The sequence below is a fragment of the Melopsittacus undulatus genome, chromosome 2 (genome assembly GCF_012275295.1).
Source record: "Melopsittacus undulatus isolate bMelUnd1 chromosome 2, bMelUnd1.mat.Z, whole genome shotgun sequence".
NCBI lineage: Eukaryota > Metazoa > Chordata > Aves > Psittaciformes > Psittaculidae > Melopsittacus > Melopsittacus undulatus.
The window spans coordinates 86,805,739-86,827,936 of record NC_047528.1 but is presented as its reverse complement, the minus strand read 5'-3'; the positions used below and the strand labels follow the sequence as shown (position 1 = coordinate 86,827,936).

The 22,198-nt window shown below is 42.0% G+C and overlaps 1 protein-coding gene across 4 annotated transcripts in view; it reads left to right on the top strand.

Annotated features, from left to right (window-relative positions):
• Positions 1–15,910: 15,910 nt before the first annotated feature.
• Positions 15,911–22,198, top strand: part of CASK (calcium/calmodulin dependent serine protein kinase) — a 199,112-nt gene continuing 192,824 nt past the window's right edge. For 3 of the 4 annotated variants that reach the window (XM_034074362.1, XM_034074365.1, XM_034074364.1), the window contains exon 1: positions 16,075–16,200. In XM_034074362.1, the coding sequence (XP_033930253.1) occupies positions 16,142–16,200 (59 nt within the window). In that variant the 5' untranslated portion in view covers positions 16,075–16,141. Of the gene's footprint in view, positions 16,201–22,198 lie in introns of all 4 variants that reach the window. The other variant, XM_034074363.1, reaches the window with a different exon arrangement.

Genomic DNA, 22,198 nt, shown 5'->3' with positions numbered 1-22,198 from the left:
CTTGTTAGATGTCTCTGTCAGAGCATTAGAAGTCGGGGTACATGAATGCAGAGCAAGCAGGGCCTCCTGCTCCTCTGTATATCTCTGAATATCCCACCAGCTTTCTGAGGATTTCCTTTCTGGATGAGACAGGGAACACTTTGCAGGCACAGAGTGGAAACTGGCTCCAAGGGCCAGGCAGCAGGGCTTCAAACCTCCTGCCTTTGGGAGCAGACATGTCTGGAAAAGCTACATATTCATTTTTTATGAAACTTGATTATTAATATTCTGTAAAATGCTTGGAGATCCTTGGTAGGGAAATTTTACCACCTGCTAAGTATTAGCCTTCTATAAATATTTTCAAGCAGGACACAGTTGCCAAATATTTCAGTTTGTATTTAACTGTTCTAAGGCTGGGCTTGGGAGAAGTTTCACGACCACCCAAATCTTCTTGCTGAACAAACCTTTTACATTGCTCATTTTTCATTTTTCTGGTTTCTGTCTCAGTAGCCTCCATTGTGTCCTGTCCTAACCTGTGCTTTAAATTGTAATTTTAATCATAAACACTTCTTGTCAAACGCATATCTTCTTTCTCAAAGCCAGAACACCAGTTTTAGGATTAATGCACCTGTATGATACAGGTATTAGTTTCAGGGTCTTCTCGTATGTAAAGTAATTAGGGAATCTGATTAACTTGTTGCAGTATTGTCATTTTAATACTGTATTAGATTTCAGCTTCATGAAGTATTGCATAAGACTCTGACTGCAGTAAGTCTGAGAGAAATTACACCACTTGAATTCTGAATTTATTTACTCAGTAGCTTGTAACAAAATTCATAGTAATTCTATTGGTCCAATTATGGTTGTGACTTGTTAGCAGCTTCATTTACAATATTAGTAGCTGACTTCAAAATCAGTTAAAGCAATTTAGTCCCACTCAAATTTATGCAAGACCAACATACAAATGGAAGAGAGAGATCTTTAGACATTTAGAACTACTACTACTTGAATAAATATATATTTAAATTTTTATTCCAATAAGCACATCACAGAGACCAGCCAATGCCAGCTGGTCCTCCAACAATGTAGGCTGGCTTTGATCTCCACGTTCCATGTATTTCTTGCCTTATTTCAGCAGAGCTCTTGGCTTTCTCTCTGCCAAAGCACCATCTAAATGACTGACTTGAGAACAGAGTTTTTCTCTTCTTTTCCAGATGCTGGTGCTTGAATCAGAAAACATTATTCTGATTTTGTACCACATTTGTGTAGGCCAATATTTCTCCTTATCTCAGTATGCTGTGTTAAAGACAGAAGAGTAAACTTATGTGATCATTCATGATGAATTCCTGACAACGACCTGTTGTAATGTAATGAAGATTCTGCTTAGGTTGATTTTCACTTAGCATCTCTCCCATAAGCGTACTAAGACAGGGGTAAAAATATACAGAATTGTGTTTTAGAGTGATGTTTTTCTCATGTTGTATGTCCAGTCTATATGACCCGAAGACCTAGTCTAAAGCTTGATGTTATGCAGCATGAATCATCAGCAAAGAAATAATTATACAGGTCAGGCTACATGCTGAATTTGGTGGGGGATTCCAGGGTTAGCATCTCTCCTGCATTACCTCTCCCTTGGAGGCAGGTCTTTTTACTTCAGTGGCTGAAAATGAGCCAGGCATGCTTTCAGAGTGCACTTGAGTTTGATATCACCATACAGAGAAGTCTGATTCAGTTAAACAGACAAACCAAAGTTTTCAGATACTTAAACACACACTTGACCTTACACATGAGAGTTCCCAAGTTTAAGGAGTAAATTACAGATGTGATCTTCCAGTGTGCTGCAGTATTGAACTCCAGGGGTTTAAAACTATGTGGAAACAAAGCTTTTTCTATACTATTTCTCATCAATATATTTTCCAAAATATTCTGCCTATCTGTCAGAAAATGACAAAGGTGCTTAAAATTGACCTTGAGACAAAGAGAGAAAGAAAATAATTAATTTTGAGTCAAGAACTAAGTTTAATCAACTCTTCTAATAAGATTAATTTTAGAGAGTCTAATGAGCAATCATCTGCTATATTTAGGGCTACTGTGTCATTTGTGTAACACGAAAAATCAAAGCCTAACAAGGAAAAGGTAAAAAAAATCAGGCAAATGCATAATGTAGCATCTAAGAAACAGAGCAGTTATATTACCAGCCTCCTCTTATTAGACGTGAGAGATTAAACCTAAAAGAAAACAAAAAGCAGAAGTTATTTTGCAAATCTTAACTTCTGATTTCAAATGTAACTCTAGTAAAACAAGTATATGCTGACTAACAGCATAAGGGTCTGCCAAGGGTGACAGGACTGCTGAGACCTCTGACATTTTCACATTGCAGGTGGACTCTCTCAAGTGCTGAAATGAAACTTTTTTAATTACAATTAAATTGCCAGCTTTTTTTTTGCCTATCCACAACAAATTATTCTGTAAACATTTTCAGCACTAGGGAGCATATTTCAGAGATGAGTGATAGTTGCAAGTGCCATCCATAGACTTCTAAGTGCAAGACCTGAGAACATTTTCTCAACCACAGCTTCTGTTAGCTGACAGTATCATCTCTAAGGCTGGCCAGCATGGGAGCTGCAGCTTTCCAGAGCTCCAGAAAAAGCCAGGAGCTGATGCTGACAGCCAGGTTAAGCCATGGTGGTCAGTGAGGTATCTGAAAGGGAATGAATCAGATTTAATTCAAACATCCTCGTTCTGTCTGCTTTCAGAACAAAGCCTGGGACTGAAAATCAAATGAGCGAAGGGTACAACTTCACTGAAGACTTCAATGGACAGCACAGATATCTGAGGCAAGTTTAAAGAGCTTTCAACAGAACAAATTAACCCATGCAGAGTTTCGTACTTTCATATGCAACCAGTTTAGCATATGAGCACACTCTTCAGAAATTTTGTCATAGCTACTTTAGTTTATGACATTTAAACTAAGGTAATAATCTTGTAACTGGGATGTGATGGATGTTTTGGGACCGATAGACATCCATTCTGGTTGTAGCAGTTGTGGCAGAAGCTCGTGTGTTGAGTCAGAATGAGCTGGGCAGCTTTAGCAATTTAAATAATGTCTTCATTAATCCAGCTTATTCTCTAGAATGGTTTAGCAAATGATCACACTAGGGAGGTTGATGTTATCATTAGTACACCTAGCCTGACAGACAAGAAAGGGTTTAAAGATTCCTTGGAGAGACGAATGTCATAGGCAAATTTGTGCCTGATGGAGCTGCCAGAACCAGCTTTCTAAGCCTGCCACGCTACAAAACAGAGGACATGGCAAAGACTAAGAAACGAGCACTACCAATAGTGGCAAAGCTTTTGAGAAACCAAAGGAGTTAGAGAGGCCTGTAAAAATAATCACAAGACAGTTTTCTGCCACCTGCTCCAAGAAAGGCAGTGGTACAAGTCCTCTTTGAGCTGCACAGCAGTGGCATGCATGTCGAAAGTGACAGCAAAATGCCAGAGCCCTCAAAAGGCAAGGGAAGCAATGGTTGACAGCCCCATAGCTACAGGGGTTCACACTCTCATTCCCCAGAGTTCAAGTTTAGCTGAAAGTGTCTAGCAGCCACAGGGACCTGGGAACCAGTTCTTTAAAGAGGGATATTGAGCTACAGGTATGGGATTTACAAGTTGAATGTAAACCTAGGAAACTTTTAGTGGTTGGAGACACACTCTCCTACTTAACAATAGGGCTGTGATTCAAAGTCCAGGGTCAGATTTTACATGAATCTGGAAGATTTTATTTGCTTTTTAAGCAACAGTAGAGCCAGAATACACTTTGTAAAAACTTCTCTTACAAACAAGTTACTTACAAATGTAATGAAAACTATTTACATACCTTGCCCAATATGTGGTACTCTCTGTACTGATAACCTTTATCATGCTACAGCTGGAGGAAGCTCTTAGCACCAGATGGATGTTTGAAGACACCGGAGAGGTCATTTTGAAGACATTATTGGAAAATCATAAAATGGTCAGCAGGAACTCACTTAGGGATTGAAAACTCTAAGAGAAGGACTAGAGATTTGTCGTGATCCTAAGGAAACAATGCCATTAAGGAAGTGGTAAGACTTGTCACAGTTCTTATTCCCAGTGAAAAGGTGAAACATACATCCTGGATCAAAAGGAAAATATACAGTCAGCAATCCCTTACTCCAAAATATGTATGTAGAATATTCTTATTTTCCTGAGATAGTGTTGATAGAAAACATAACAGCTTAGAAAGATGACATCTCAAATTTGATTCAATATCCTAGGCTTGGTATATGTAATATAGTAATGCCTGACATTTAACATGTGCGTGCTTAACTCTTCTGCTCTGAAATATAAGTTATATAACCTTAGCCTCCATTATCTCTACCCTCTGAAGGCTGCCAGAAAATAGGTTAAAGAATATATAGGAACACATGCCAATTCTGATCTGTACTTGGTACGGCTAAACAACAGAGTGATACCTCTGTAACATGACTTGTTACTTGCTGGCGCTTTATTCAACAGAAGACTGAAAACAAGATCGCCTGCTCTTGAGCGCCTGTTAGGAGCTCATGTCAAAGTCATGGACATCAGCAGATTTATGCAAAAAAAAGACAGGGTGGGGTGAAGGTAAAAGGGAAACAAAATCTGTGGTAATGGGAGCTGTCACCATTCTGCAAAAACAGCTGAGAGACTGTAATGAAAAGCAGTGACTACAAACAGCAATAATGTCACAATCCTACGGTTAAACTTGACACACCAGGTGGACTTACACAGACGAATAAGTGACAATTTCTCCAAAGAAGCAGTACCAACACAGCCATTGTATCTAAGAAATTCTGGCAGTCAACAAGCCACAGCAGGTTGAAATGAATTGGTTTCAGAACATGGCACAACTGGAACTAACAGACTTGATGCCATCTGACAGCAAGAGTATTGATACTCTGGGAGATATTTCCAATTCCATGAATCAGTGCAGAGTACCTCAGAGACTAATTGAATGTGTGCTTGTTCATTAAGTTAGATTAAGTTGGTATCTGAACTTGCTTATTATGTTAATGCTTAATTTCAGGATGCAGAGGGAAGTTGCTGAGAACCATGTCTTTAAGAGGTTCTGGCTTGAACCAGTCATTAAATACAAGGTACAAAGTGCAAAGCTCTTGTTAAGAGCTCATACTCCAAGTAAAGCAGATCCCTATCAAACTCCATGGTGCCTGCTAGTCACAGGACAGCACAGACATATGGAGGAGACATCTTTTTTCCTTCTGTGGAAAGTGAAAGCCATCAGGAAAAAAAATAATACATTTCTCATTACTTTTTAAAAAGCTAGTAATTTCTTGTTATCTTTTATGGCACTCGATACTATATTAATGGAATAGTTTAAAGCATCCCTCTGAAAGATCAAAGGCAAAATATCCTTATTTGTTATAAGAGAAACATAGGAACTTTGGTGGAGCCACTCGCTGCCTCCCCAGCATATCCAGAGTGATTATGCCCCAGACATGCCTTTATCTGTTGACTGTCTGTAAAAGAAGCCCAGAAAACTAAGATGTAGAATTTTCTGCAACTGGTATCTAAAGTTATATGAGATGATTTGGATTAGAAACATACCAGATGAGAAAACAGACTTAATGACCACTTGTTAAAATCTTGGTTACCTGAGATAACAGCTGGGCACTGGCTGTAGCTATACAGCAGAGGTAATAATAATGTTTTCCTATATATGTTCCATTCTTGGTGTGCAGGCCCTTCACATTCTTGAGTTGACAACCTGACATGCTTCTGGACAAGTACAACAACTACCCTATGCCACATCTGCTCTGTGATTACCTTCCTACTTCCAACCAAAGGCACCAAAGGACAGACCATGCAACCAGCATCAGGACTGGCACTACCAGTCACAGCTTTTCCACTCATGATAGGGTTTACCCATTGTTCTGACAATTACTGTAAATAAGTACTTAACAGTTAATTATTAGTTACCATGCTAAGTTAGAAGTTTTTTAGATAGTATCTCCTTCCTTCTGAAACAAGAAAACACTTAATTCCTTTTTGTTCTTATTTGAAAGAATCAGTTATTATGACTGAACTGATGAGCCTCCAGTCTCAGAGCTGTCCTTTATCCAAAACTGTAATGACTGAGCACAGGCACGCCCAAAGCTTATGGGTGTGGAGCACACATACATACACCATGGTATTTGTAAATCTTCCCTAAAGAGAACCCAAACAGCAAGGGAGCCAGAGGGATTCGAGTGACACATAGTGACAGCATGGAGAGGACACCAGTGTGTATTCATGCTCTGGGCTGGCTTCAGAAATGCTTCCCTGAACCTGCTACAGCATCCTACAGTCTGGGTGGACTGTCAGCAACAGCATTGGGTTTAATTAGCCTAAACCACTGCACTGTAAGTGGGTATTTTGGAGTCTGAGTGACAGACAACACAGCCTCTGTTCCAGAGGCGGGGAAAAAAAGAGATGTTAAGGTAGATCCCCTTTTTCCCATCATCAGAGCCCTAATTTTCTTAAGTTCTTTTTACAGAAGGCCATTTAGCCCAGAAGCCAGCCTCACAGCAACTAAATCACAATTTTTTTCAGAATTCATCAGAAAGTGTTACTTCTGATTCTTTTCTCACAGAAAACATAATTACTCCTAAAGATTTTCCTCCTTATTTTACAGTAAAAATATAACCTTCAGAATTTAGTTCTGCTAGGTGCTTTTGTGTTACCTGTGCTAAGTACATTACCAGCATCAGACCGAGTTTCTGATAAGGAGCTATCATCTGTAAAATATAACCTAAGTTAGAATAGGTATTCACAGTTGTTTAGAAACTGTTCATATATTTCCATGAGCCTTGGCTTTCCTCTACTTTTATCATAATACACAGATTTTACATTGGTGAAGAGAGATGTGTTTGTTGTTGCTGTACACATAGAGCTGTGAGAAAACTGAGGGCAAAGTCTTGTCTCCAGATGAGCACTGACAGCTGAAAAAAACCCTGAAGCTGAGCATATTGACCTCATTTATAAACAGTGAGCAAAGCATCACCAGGGACTACATTTTACTACAAAATAAAAAACAATTTGTTCACCTGTGTGTCAATATCCCATCCCAACATCAAGATTCCCCACCCACTTCTTCCCACCTCACACATTGCACACAAAAAGCCTTTTCCCAAAGGAAGAAATATTTTGCTTTTGTGGAAGCATTTTTTCTTCCTTATATGAAAAGGCCTCAAGTAACTCTTAAAAATCTCTGCTGAGATTTGGGCCATGTGCAGCACACAGGTGATCACATCAGGGGAGTTATGGCTTGAATTTCTTCAAAATAAGGGTGCTCTTGAGCCTTTAAAGGAAGAGATCAAAGAGATACCATGTGCTGGTTTTAGAGAGAGCTATTACAGAGTATGGTTTTGTTTTTTCTCTCTCTGCTGTCTCTAACCTTTACTTTCATGACAGCTTTTTAGCTACAGCCAGTGTCAGTCTGCCAGCATAATCCTGTGTTCAGTGGACAATTCCTGGGACAAGAATGTTCACGGCTGATCCCTTGGGTGGCTGCCAGAGTGCTGCTGCCAACATAAGCCATAGGAAAAAACAATATTTTTCTCCCAGCTTTTCCTGTGTCAGACCTGAATAGAATTCCATGGGACACAGAATATATCTTTGCTCTCTAGGACATTTTCCCTGCTAAATTTCAAAGATCTGTTGTAAGCAATCAGTGAATCGGATTTCACAAGAAGCTTTTCCAATGGTAAATTGGCCAGTTCGAATCAAGAAGTCAATATTAACTCCTTCCACTGCAGGTGGGTTTGTTCTTTTAAAAGAGCCTCAAAGTCTGGGGATGAATTGTCATGCAGTGTCAGCAGAACAATTCAGAAAAGGAAAGCATAAGGAAGAGGGAGAGGGAAGTGGGAAATAACTAGGTGGCCAGGCGGAGTGGTGTTTGCTCTCCTCTGTGAAGCTATACCCCACAAGGAAAAAAAAGTAGGCTGAGAAAACCAGAAGGAATGGGAAGAAAGGCTGTGTGACAGAGAGGAAGACAGAATGCTTGCCAAATAATTATTTACAGAATTCATATTCTCTTCTGAAGTTATAAAATGTGGTAAACTTGGCTTACCCTGAGACTATAAGGTAAGTGGTAAAGCTATAGCTGTGTCTTATAAGTCTTCAACTGTAAGTCTTGTCAGCTTTTGGATTGTATTACTGCACAATAGAATAGTTATTTAGGAAATGCAGTAAGAAAAAAATAGGTATCTCAAACCACATAAACAGAGTTTGGAAAAGAAATTGGTGGCAGAATGAGGACAAAATAAAGGACAAAGTTGCAAATGAAAAATTAAACATACAGTGAAACTAAAAGGCTGAAAATGTAAGAAATGCCCTAATGGGTCCACCTAGCCCTACTTACCCAATAGGGGATAGACTGAGATCGATAACAAGGCCTTCCTGGGTAAGGATATTTTTTGCATTCCAGGTATGCTGATGCTGGTGATTTCCCTGAATGTAAAGAAGCTAACAACAGAATTTGTAGTGAAAGACTGTTTACACCTTCAAAAATGAAAATGAAGCAGTGGCAGTAGGATATAATTTAGAAAGTACATGGAAGTCTAGTCACTACCTGCAGTCATTTTCCTTCCACTTCCCCAGTGTCTACGTTTGTTGTACTAGGTAGGGGTGCTCCATAGCCCACCCCTGCCTATTCCTATCAGTGTTTGTTTCTAGCGATGTGTCATCCCTGAAATGGTCTAATTCCTTTCTGAACCTGCTGACACTATCGGTGTCCACCGTCTCCTGTGGCAGCACATTCTCAAAGGTCACAGCGTGTGTGTATGTTTTTTTCTATTTTAAATATGTATTGCATGTATCTGCCAAACTACCTTCCTACTTATTTTACTGAGCGCCCTTTACTTTTAGTATTGCATGATTTGGTGAATAACAGTTCTGCCTTCACTTTATCTACCAATTTCATGATTTTGTAAAACTCAACTATATCCTACCTCAGGTGTCTCCACTTAAAATTGGCAGGTCCCAGCCCTTTGACCTCTCCTGGCAAGAAAGATAGCTCACCCTCAGTTTCATTTCATTTCCCTTCTCTGGCTGTTCTTTGCAAACTCCTTTGTGTCCTTCTGGAGACAGAGAGAATCCTGAAATGTTCCAGCCCTCCAGCTGTGGTTGAACAAGAGCTTCACATGGATGCAAAAACACACGTCATGCTTTGTTTTCATGCCTGTCCTGATATGCCTGATATTTTATTGGCTTTTTTTGACTGTCACTGCACACTGCAGCAATGGTTTCAGAGAACTTCCATGATGAGTCTGAGGGCTCTTTCCAGAGCTGCAACTGATTGTTCCAAATTCATCATCACATATGGGTGGTGTAGATGAGGATTTCCTCTAGATGCAGTATTCTTTGCCATTTATCTACACTGAAGCACCTCTGGGAAATTCCTCTGCTTTGCAGGGCCCTTCTGGAGTTCTTAACTATTAGGGTGGCACCTGCCTACTCAAAAGAGCTTAATACATTTCTACAAAACATAGTAAGAGGGCAAGAAATGCAACAAAGAAGAAGGATATAAAAGGAAAATACAAGTTGATCTGTTGCCATTTGTCGGTTTTGTTTCAGTGCTAGTATGTAGCATTCTGGTATTATTCTTGTGATGTGATTTTTAATTATTTTTCTGTACATAGGTGCACAACTGTAGCATACGGATGCAATTTTCTGCTTTCGATAATGAACAAAAGATAACCCAAATTATGAGTTGGTTTTATTACTTTGTTTTGTCCCCTGTATATCTTGTAATCTCTTTTTAATTTTAAAAAGTTTCAATAAATGCAACATGGAGAGATTTCCTCCACAATTCTTATTATTTAATCCACACCCATTAATGAAGAAAAGTTGCAACTGGGGAGAAAGAAATAAGCACCTCCAGTAATACAATCAAGATTTTTCACAGGTACACAGTAAACAAGGAAGGGAAAAATAACCAGAATTGCAAGAAAAAGTGAAGAAAGGAACTCCACCAAGTGGGGATTGTGTAATTTCTATGTTTTTTTTTTTTATGTTGCCAGCTGTTCCTCCCTGAGATTGTTTCACTTTCAGAAATCAATTCTGAAGGGTGACCATGAGCTTCTTCAGCAGTGTCAGATAGGCTTGGGTTTGGTTTAGTTTACTGTCTTCAGCAGTGTTACTGTAATTTATGTTTAATTATGATGACAGCCTAATTACAGATGAGGAATGTGACTTTCTCCCTTACCATTCCTTGACCACGACTCAGCTGATTACTTGACCTGACACTCTCACAGTTGGGTGGCTGGGTCAGAATAAGCCAACTGTCTGGTGAAGGGGATGTGGTCCCCATGTCTGAAGTGCAGTGAAAAAGAATTCCTCACTCAAGAGAGGCAGCTCTTAGCCAGTTGCCTTAGAAATTACATTTATGCTTTACCATGGTCACAAGCATATACAAGCCTGTATCTTTCCCAGGAACTTTTGGACCTGGTTGTCTGTTTCAACAGAATTAGATGGGGGCAAGGTACGGATTCCAGAGATAAGCTCCAACTTTCCTTTGAAGATAGGGGGCTGCAAAGAAGAGACCTGATAATGTCTTCAATGAGGAATAGTGGCAGTGAAAGTCCACTTCTCATTGAACAATGGAGAATTGATACTGTGGAGGAGCTTAAAAAAACTCACCTCCACTAAGAAGAAAAATGGAGATTTATCTTCCTAGACAAACATCATTCATCTGTTAAGACATGTAGTCATGGGAAACCAGCCTCCTTAATTATGGTATGGCATGACTTGTGCAGTGTGCTACATCTGAGCTCTGCAGCTGCAGATTGCCCGGCCACACGGTAGATTTCCAAGCTGATTTAATTATATGCTTTCTTAAGAAGTTATCCAGTTATTCAGGGATGTTTGACAGCTTTTCAGGATTATTTTGACCAACATTTTTTAAGAGGATTGAAAAGGTCTGCATCTATCAGGATCAAAACGCTGTCTTTTCATTGCAAGCAATATACCTTTCTATTGTCCAAAATATGAACTGTTTTCAGTTCAAAGAATTTGCACTCCTAAACAATATGGAAGCTTGTCAGCAATCTGGTAGGCCTCCAACATTCTCTCTCACAAAGTGCAAACAGTTCATACCCATCTTCACTGTCAGTATCATCCTCAAACTTTGTAAGAGGGACTGAGGTTGATACATGCATTACAGATCAAAGTAACTGAGGCCTTATACCTGGAACCTAAGGCACAGAACTGGGTGTTTTCTACCTCTTTTGGTAGGAAGGTTTAACTATCAAACCATTAAAATTTCTTGTTCGTTGTCACATACCTTTTACATCACACTTTTAAATGGGAACACTATAAGGGCTGTTTGTTTGTATGTAACTAACTGATAATTATGATTCCATAAGCAAACTTTGAAGAAACTTACCTTCCCTATGGCTCACTGTCGTGGTTTAAGGGGACACCCACCAACAGTGTGCAGACTGTATGTGCACACCCTGTACAAGACACAGCCAAACAAAACTTGAGAACCCCATGAAATTTAAGAAATGAGTCTTCTAGTGCCCAAGCCCACACTCGGCTTTTTCTCAGGACTTCAAAATAAACTTTCTAGTGAAACAGTGGTTTACCACACCTTCACCTTGCAGTTCAGAATCTGACAGACAGGCAGTGGGCAAAGGTTTGGAAAAGGCTACTAGGGATTATAAAGCATTTCCTTCCTGTGAACAGTCAGTGCCTTTTTCTTGCTGTTCACCTAGGAACAAGTCCCTCTTCCAGCCCTGAAACAAGCGATGCCCTGCACTGTTTTCAGACAGACCAACCATTATCCTTGCCAGTAAACCATTCCAGGTTTCAAGTGCAAAGTTTCTTCTGCTTGTATGACAAACATTGTTACATACTTTTTAGTAAGATGTTAAACACACATATTTCAGAATTTAAACTCAAACTTTTATATTAAAGCAAAAATCTATAAGATGTATTGGATACGTGGGTGAAAAACAAGAATACCTGCTTGTGAAAGGGAAAGGGGAATGACCACTTTCAAATTTGTAGCTGAAATTCATCACAGAATGGTGATCACAATAGTTTTGGGTTGGAAGAGACCTTAAAGGTCATCCAGTTCTAGCCTCCCTGCTGTGAGCACAGACACCTCCCACTAAACCAGGTGGCTCAAAGCCCCATCCAACCTAGCCTTGAACACTGCCAGAGATGGGGCAGCCACAGCTTCTCTGGGTAAACTGTTCCAGTGTGCCACCACCCTCACAGTGAAGATTTTCTTCCTTATATATAAGTCTACCGTCCTGACAGCTTGAAACTGTCCCCACCTTGTCTATCACGACATGCCCTTGTAAAAAGCCTTCCCCAGATTTGTTGTAGGCCCTCTTTAGGCACTGGAAGCTTCCCTGAAGGTCTCTCCAGAGCCTTCTCCAGTCTGAAGAAGCCGAACTCTCTCAGCCTGTCTTCACAGGAGAGGTGCCCCCACCCTCTGATCATCTTCATGACCCTCTTCTGGACTTGCTTCAACAGGTTCACATCCTTCTTATGTTGCGGGCATGTGTTCACCATCACAAGCATGTCTACATATGCATTGCTTGGATGGTCATATTACCGGGTATTGACTGCTGGCAAACTAATGCTCGTGTTTTTTCAAGCCCATTCAATCTGAACCTGAGTTACAGCATATTTCTCATTTGTTCTAGTAATTGCTGATGCAGTGGTATCCTTGCTGTTTTTGCTGGTTCAGTGATCTGCAGACAAATCCCAGTTCAGACAAGTTCTTCTCATGCAACTCCAGTGGTAGGTAAAACACATTTTTGCTCTTCCCCTGTACTGAATGTGGACAACGGGCACAGTTTGTAGGTTTTGATATATTTGCCTTGCTTCTTGTCAGCCTAAGCAACAAGTGCTACAGCTTCTTTAACAAGCATGTCTCCTTTGCTCCAGAAAGGGGAAAAAAGGGAAGGGAAGGGAAAGGAAGGGAAGCCTGAAAAGCAGTAGGACCCTTCAGGGAAGCTAGATGCCAAGGAATGAAATGAACCACCTCTCTTCATGAAAGTTCATTTTTTGTTCACTGTCTTCCAAGAAACTACTTTTCCATCACAACTCTCCAACCCTGCATTGTGAAAACGCATTCCTTAGCAAAAAAACATTCTATGTGCGGTGTCATCCCCAAATGGACCCAACTGCCCTCCAAGGTCTTAAAGGGTTCGCTCTATTACAACACTTTGGCTCAAAGACCCCATCGTGTTGTGCTTGGAATTCCTTGTTTCCAGTTTAATCTGTCACACACAGGTGATGTGGCCTAGTGTGATGCTTAGCACTTAGCACCCAGAGGGAGGCGAAACATCTGGATAGTGGCATAGCTGGATGGCAGAAGAATTTGCCTCAGCTCTGGGAAGGAACCTGCTATGAGCATTCTTCTTTCTCCCACATCTTTGTATAATTATTTCTTGTAGAATGGTTAGGATTGGAAAGGACCTTAAGATCATCTAGTTCCAACCCCCATCATGGGCAGGGACATGACACACTAGACCAGGTTGCCTAAGATCCTATTCAACCTGGCCTTGAAACACTGCCAGGGATGGGGCAGTCACAGCTACTTCGGGCAAACTGTCCCAGTGCCTCACTATTCTCACAGTAAAGATTATTTTCCTTGTATCAAACCTGAATCTCCCCTTTATAAGTTTTAACCCGTTACCCCTTGTCCTATCACTACAGTCCCTAATGAATAGTCCCTCCCCAGCATCCCTGTAGGGCCCCTTCAGATACTGGAAGGCTGCTATGAGGTCTCCATGCAGCCTTCTCTTCTTCAGGCTGAACAGCCCCAAATTTTTCAGCCTGTCTTTGTACGGGAGGTGCTCCAGTCCCCTGATCATCCTTGTGGCCCTCCTCTGGACTCACTGCAACAATTTCATGTCCTTCTTATGTTGAGGAGAGCAGAAATACATAGTCGACAATTTCAGCCGAAAACATAAGTGGATACTCACCCATATTCTAAAACTCACTGCTGTGAGGCCTATGTGAGGCCAAATGTCTACCCATGTTTGCTGCATTAAATTTGGGGAACGATCTAAATATATTGGCTTTTCCAAAGAGCAGACACTGTTTAAATCTTTTTTAAAAGTTTGTATGATATAGAGCACAGCCTCAGGAATGTCTCTCACCTTGTATCTTAACATTGTGCAATAGAGAAATGGAGTAATTTTTACTGCTTTTCTTCAATTTTTTTCTTTTGAATTTATCTGGAGACAGGAACAAGGTGTTCTTGGTGAAGTGTGGTCAGCTCTGCATTTTAAATCAAACCTTTAAACCATTTAATCAGGTAATTCTGCTGTGACAGGCTTTTTTTCTTCTGTGTGGGGAACAACTGTATAATTTAGTTTTGTTAATGACTTCTAAGAAGTTGCATGTGTGCTAAAGTACTTTGGCAAAAAATAAACCACTTTGTAAACTGCAACAGTTCCCAACTAATTACTATAAGAGAGCTTTGCTTTCTTTTACAAACAATTCAAAACTTGGGAAAGCTCACAGCTACAACTTGCATCGGCAGTTTTCTTTGCAACATGTTAAAAATCATGTAACATAACAGATCAGGTGAAGTACTTAGCATTCTGAAAGCAGGTGTCTTAGATGTTGTTTTAAAGTAGCTACTGAGAGAAAACGACTGCCACTTAGTAGCCCAACTGGAAGAGCATTGAGAGCACTTCTGAAAGGTTCTTTTAATTCCCCGTTTTTAGCACTAATGTGAAGACAACTGTTTACCTAATAATGTCGAAGGCGCAAATTGTGCTCCAGAAAATACTTATAACCTCTTAGGCGAAAAAAAAAACCCCAACACCCCCCCCCCCCCCCCCCCCCCAAAAAAAAATCCATTTCAACGGCCCCTGGACAAAGCTCTCCAAAGCCAGAAGTTCTTTTATTACTACAGTAAAAACGAGAAGGGACGCCCATCACTAGAAACCACGCTTGCGTGCGGCTGAAATGCTGCTCCCCTCGTCCAAGCGGCAGCCATCGCCACCCTCTCAGGGCGCACCAGGCCTTCTGCCTCCCCTCCCGGTAGCTGCCGATGCGCCTACAATCGCAGAGCCGCGCTCCCCCGCGGCCTCAGCAGCCTACGGTCCTTCCCTCGGCCGCGCCACCAGCCCAGCGCGAAACCACTGGCACTCAACACCAGAACAGCGGAGGAGGAGATGAGGACGGTCGGTACCTGAGCCCGGCCCTACCCGCTGCCGCTCCCCCCGGCCCGGCCGCACCCTCACGCACGGCAACCACCAGCACCCGCCACCGAGCTGCCAAACCCCACTCCCCGCACATGACGTCACCGCAGCCCACGCCTGCGCACACCGGACCGACCCTCTCCCGCCCCTCCAGAACGGGTGGTGGGCGTGGCCCCGCGCGCGGTTCTGGCGGGGCGGGGGGAGGTGGAAGAAAGGGAGCGGAAGCAAGCGCAGCCCCCCGCGTGCTGTGCGTGCGCGCGCGCGCGCCGTGACGGCTTTGCGTGACGGTGGCGGGGAGCGCGCCCGCGCGCGCGCTCCCGCCCTCCAGTAAAGGCAGCGCCTATCGCGGCCGCTGCCGCTTCTCCTCCTCCTTCTCCAGCCCGGGAGCGTAATCAAGGGCCGCGCCTGCAGCTCCCCGCCTCTCCCCCTCCCACCATTATCCTCCCTCCCTCCCTCCCTCCCTCCCGGCGCGCGCCCCCTCTCACCCCCCCCGCCCGCTCGGCGAGAGAACGAGACGGCGCTGCCCGCTCCCCACCGCGCCGATCCCCTCCATGGAGCTGGCGCCGCCCCGCTAAGCCGGAGCTGCCCGCCTGCCCGCTGGGGAGTAGCCGGCTGAGAAGGGGAGGGAGGGAGGGGGGTGGGGGGCGGAGGAAGGTGGGGTCGCGGAGTGTGTGACACGCGCGGGGAGCGGCGGCTGCGGGCCGCGGGAGGAGGAGCGGGGAGTCCCGGCGCGGCCGCGGGAGCTGCCTTAGCGGCAGGGATTTACCGTGGTGGTGGCGGTTGGCGCTGAGCGGCGGGGGAGCGCGCCGCGCGGCGGGGACCGTGCCCGCGGTCCCCCCTCCCCCCTCCCTCGCCCCTCTCCCTCCTCCTTCCCTCCTCCCCGCTCCCCCTCCCCGGGGCCACCGCCTCTCGGGCTGATCCCCCCGGCCCGGACCATGGCCGACGACGACGTGCTGTTCGAGGACGTGTACGAGCTCTGCGAGGTGATCGGCAAGTGAGTCCCGCAGGGAGAGGGAGGCGGGCAGGGCCGGGCGGAGCGGGGGAGGGGGCGGCGGTGCCCCGGGCCCCTCCCGCCGGGCGCGGGGGCTGAGGGATGCTCTCTCTGCCCGGGACCCACCTGAGTTGCCGCCGGCGGGTGCGTGCGAGCGGCGCCGGGTCCGGGTCGTCCCCGCCTCGGCTGGTGGCGGTGGCACGGCGGGTGCCTCCGCCGCGCTGCCCACCGTCGTTATGACAAGGGAGGCGGAAAGGGGAGAAGTGACCCGGTGTTTCCTCAGCCACCATGATTAACCACCTAACCATCGCTCAGGCTGGCTGCAGCAAGCGGCAACCACTTCCCACCCCCTTTCTTCTCCTCCCCCCTATATCCCATTCCTGGCACACCCATCGAGGATTGCCTATTGGGGAAGGAAAAGGGAAGATATCTCTCCGTAGATCCACCTATTCACTGGGTGTCTGCATGTCCGTGCACCAGGTGTTGTTTTTTCTTCTCCTATGCTGCATAATAACCAGCTTGTTAGTGGCAGCTCGGGTAGTGCTCGGTTTTCGTCCAGATCTTTCCCTCCACTCTCATTCGTGTGGAAATAGAGATGTGTAAGGCAGTAGGAGTGTTTGGCCTTTTGAGTCTTATTATGCAACTGCTATTAAACCGATGTTCGAGGCTTCTATCCAGCCTAAGAGTTGAGGTAGTTGCTGGCGTTCCCCAGCTGCCTGTTTCGGATTGCCACTGTTACAGGGTGGATGGAAATGACAGTTTAAGTCTCGGTTGGTGTAATCGCACCAAGAAAATGCAGAGTCCCCCAGATCAGATGGTAATAGCAAATTAAAGCTGAACTCTATTTCTGGCCCATTTTTGTGACTGCTCAGTTTCAAAATCCATTTTTATTTATTTGTTGTCATTCACATATTTTCTGTAGTTGTGTCTGTGTTGCAAAATGCACATGAAAGATGTAGCAGTATTGTGACTTTGTAATTTTCTGTGTGTTTCTGATTCCAAGTCTGAGATTGCTGTGGAAGCCTTAGTAGTGACACCGTTTGGTGTGTTTGGAGTTTTTTCTTACTGACAATTAACCTTATAAGAGTAATTGTTCACCATGTTTTGATTATAAACAAAGGATTTTTTCTGCGTGTATTCTCTTGCCTGCTCTCCACTGGTATGCTTTCCAGTTTATATCAAGTGCTGCCTACTTTCAAAGCTGGGGTTGAAAATATTCTCGGATTAATCTTTCCTGGTGATTATATGAAAATGTGAGTCTTGAACTTGGCAGGTGACTTTGTTGTCAGCAGAAGTTTCAGCACTCAATTCTGTCATTTCACAATGTATTGCTACCTCTCTCAACACAACTTTTTAATATATTGAGCTTAAAGGGCCTTGTTTGCTGCCATAATCAGTAAGCAATTGCTTCAGTGTAATGCTGATTGTTGGTGAGGAGCTTCTGTAGCTCAGAAACAAAAACTCAGTTATTAAGCATGTTTTGAGGACAATTTTTGGCACACTCCTTTTATGAGTGGTTTTATGCTAACCACTGTAGTTCACACACTATTTTATTCATACCTAATTATTCTTAGAAAGAAGGTGCAGTGATTAAGTATGACCTCATGCCCATTTTAGAGAATGGATGATTCACAGGAGTCCAGATGTTTGCACACCTCAACTGGCTTTTTTGTTTTGTGTTCTGAGAATTTTGAAGAAAGTGCTCAAAAACTGCGGGTTCAGTATTAGCTGCGGAAGTTCCACATGAAATTTTGGTAGTATAGACAGTGTTGTGATGTAACTAGATGTAACAGATAAATACTGAATCACAGTAGCATAATGCCGCCAAGAGTACTGTAGCAAAAACAGGGTGGATCACTGAAAATAGCAGCAGTGATGGTGAGAAGGGCTGATAGCTCGTTGTGATTGCTCAGGCTTTTCCGCACAGATGTCATGTCAGTCCTCTAAAAAAAAGGCAGTTGAAATAAATACATCATTTCATGAACAGTTGTGTGAGGAGTAATTCCTATTTCGTTGCAATACTGCGCAGGTGAATTCCAGGGAGCCAGGAATTGAGCACCTTTATTTAGCTTACAGATTTTGGATACCACCTTTGCTGCCTGGAAGCAACTTGAGGAAAGATGCTGCAAATCTGCTTTCAATTGCTACGTATGCATCTTACTAAACCTCTTGCAGTGAAACATCCACTAAATGTCTGCACATTCTTGTGATTTATCATTGATTGATATAGTAATTTAATTCTTGCAAATGGCACATCTGGCTCCGATTTGTGTTTTGGACACATGAAATATTAAACCAGGTAATTTATCTTTTCTAAATAAGTAGTTACCACTATCATGTAAGGTAGTAAAAGTTATTTTCCAAAAAGTGTGGGAAAGAGATCTTTGCCTGTGAAATAACTGAATATTTAGTCAAAGTTCCCATGCAATTCACAAGCTAAACAAGGAGATAGTTTCTTAGTTGACAGTATGCAGTACAATTTGTTGAGGCATATTCTGATCTTTAGCATAAATTTTAAACACTTTAAAATATAATAAACTGGTAAGACTCTGTGTAAGTGCAGTGATGATAGCTTTTGGTGTGCTGGAGTGTGGAACACTTACAATATAATAGTATATGAATGAATTGATTGGAGTGACAATGATAAACTGTTTATCATGTGACATTTAATGTGTTTAAGTTCTGCAAGCATGCATTTTTCATATTGAAAAGAAAGGCCAGGAGGGATAAAGATAACTTCTAGTTCGTCTCTTTTAGAGAAAAAAAATTAAAGTGAGATCTTAATTTCCATATATTTCCAATATACCTTTCTGTCACTGAAAGCTATATGGAGATAAAAATTGAAATAACAATACCAATTTCTTCTTGAACTTTTAAAGTGGCATTTATGATCCTATCCTTAGTCATGCAGCTTTGTTTTTCCTAGGTGTGTTTAGTTCTGGGTTTACTGTCTTGTCTTCCGACCTGACTGACACAAACACACTTCAAGCAAGAATTGGGATTTCTACACTCACCTTCAAAAATATGTTAACATATCTCAGGATAACAGGTGGTGATGAAAAACACAAAGTAGTAGTGATGGAAAACACAGGTGTGCCATTTTTTCCCATAGACTTTCTTCCAGGTAACTTTGAAGAGGTTCTTCCCATGCATTATCATAGAATAGTAGAATAGGGTTGGATAAGTACATAGTCTAAAATATTTAAGCCTTTTGTTATGTCGATAAGACCATGCATTTGATTGAGAGTTCACAGATAATTGTTCTAAGTATACTACTTATTTTTTTATTAACACTTTACTGAAAAATGCATTTATTTGTTTATAAAACATAGTAGGTGTAGTGTTGAAATATCTTGGGTATTCGTCTGAGGTGAAAACTGGTCTGAGTTTGTCATACGAGCTTCACATAAACATAGCAAAAGTTTTATTTATGCCAAAGACAGAATGCCTGTGTTTAGTTGGTATTGAATCTAGAAGACAAGAACATGAGATAGAGTCCTTGTTCTGCAAGGACTTGGTTTTACGTCATTTGGTCTTGAGCTTCTGTACCTCTTAAGATTCATCTCCAATTATGTTAGCATTAGGGAAGTACTGTAAAGGATTGCAGGCTGCTCAAAAATTCTCCACATTTTTAAGTTATAAATAGTGTGTGATAAAATTAATAAATGTTTACTCCTGTTAAAAAGAGCATTGAACCCAGTTGGAAATTGTTAGTCTTCATATTGTCACTTAAAGTGTAATTTTTGTAATTTTGCCTTCCAGTGGTGGATTATATACGAACAATCATTGTGCATAATAGTAGTGCATGTTTTTTTGGTACCTAAGTATAATGTGATGATCGGTGCTACTACTGTTGTAGCTTTCAGGATGTTCTCTGCAATACATCTGGGATCAGTCTGTTCCTTTTCTGCACTACACACTTGAGGATTTTAGTTTGTTTTCATCCCTCCTTCCCCCGTGATAGGATAATTCTCTCTGCTTGGGCTCATCTAGTAAAGAGGAGTTTAAGTGCCTGAAGCCTGCAGGTGTTTCTCTTCAGCAACCTACTAGCACTGCTGGAACACTGCAAAAGATGTGCACGAGGATACAAGGTCTTCAGGCAGGACAGGGGATGGGGTTGTTTTACATTAAAGTATGAAGGCTTGTATCCTGTTGAAGTTAGGCAAGAGGATGGTGGTTGCAGTTCCATCCTAAGCTCCTACCTTGACATGGAGATGCTTTATATTTATGCTCTAGACTGGGAGTGCCTAGGAAAGAAAGGAGAGAGCTCATGGATTCCTTGTCCAAGGAGAAATGTTTACAATTTGAATTACTGTGATAACAAAACGATCTAGGAGTATTTTGATGATTTCAGTGATACTTCCTTTTCATTGTTGCCTTTGTTTTCTCTGCGCAGGAGTGAGGATACTGTACTTTTTCTGTATACACTGTTGAAATTTTGCATCTCCTGGTGAAGTGATGCAGGTAACTGATGGGTATGATTTTGACAAATCAAATGAAAATGCGAAACAACTGTGTTATGTCACTGTGTGGAAAGTGGGGAGAGTGAAGAGAACTTCTCTGAAACATGGAAAGTGATTTGTCTAGTTTAGATTTTGAGGTGTTTTTAAGACTGAAATAGACGAGAATGTTTTATTAGTACACTGGTTTCTGTATTACAGTGTTTAAGTGTAGCAGATGATAATGAATATTTGATTTAAGCATGAGGTCATAATGTGCATTGCTTTGGGAAAATAATGTTAGATTGTTTGAAATATATAATTGCTAGAATATCTCCTTAGGTTATTCTGCTATGGATTGAAACTTTAATAGTGACTTGTTTATACTTAAGAGGTTCAACTGTGGCTGAGCACTGAGTGATATATCTGGTTGCAGACTACAACATTTTAATCAGTACTCTCCATTTCTGTTGCTTTTTCTAGTGTTGTTTTGATAAGCAGCTGCATTCTTACATAAATCCATATGGTGTGAACAAGACCACTGTAATGACTGGGAAGTAGAGCCTCGCTTAAGATGGGGGTTTAAAGGAACTTGATCTAGGAAAATGCAAACTGAGAAAGATCATGCAAGGGCTTTGCAAATATGTTTTTGTGCTTAAACACCTAAGAGAAGGAAGCCCTCGAAGGTAAGAGCAGATGAGCAAATGTGTGCAGATCAGTCCTGAGTAGTTTGAGACTGAAAATTAGATTTCAGACCAATTTACTACTGAGGTTCTGGAGCAGCTGTCTGTGAAAAGTTGTAGGACAGAAAAAAAAAAAAAGCTACCTTGTCTTGAAGATTTCCAAGAGTTTGATCTTTTTACTAAAATAGTGTGAAACTTTGCTGCCTTCAAGAATGGGGGCTTTATCCCTGATAATCACTTAAATACAATGCTTGAGACAAAATGCTCTAGGATAAAGAAATGTTAGTGAAAGAAAAGACACATTTTATGTCAATAAAAACTCATCTACTTAGCTCTCTGTCTGATGCAGTGGCCTTTTTATAATCTCATACAGATGTCACTACAATGAAAGGTAGTGAAGCAGCATTAATCCTAATACGATGTTTCCAAAGATCACTATTCAGAAACCTGTAGTGCATCATCTAGAGAATGGTGACTTCAGAATTCAAAGTGGTTGTCATTAAATGTAGGTGTCTTATACTAAATTTTGAGTTGATAAAAATAACTATGAATTGTCCCTTTCCAGTAGTGAGTACTTTTTCTTTTTTTTTTTTTTAAATATACAGTGTGAAAACACATCTACAGGATACCTGACACGTGGTGGCCAGGATTGTCATCCCTAGTGGTTTAAAAAGATAGACTGATCTCTGAAGATAGTATACCAATCAGTCAATATACCCACAGCAAGAACCTCAAGAAACCCTTTTTCTTTGAATATGTCAGATATGCATGTAAGGAGACACTTAGGCAAGGCATCGAAAGCATGGGAAGAGAGAACCTTCACTTCAATTTAGCTGTAAACTGAACTGGTTTTTAGAGTGTCAGGTTAGTAACTTCTTA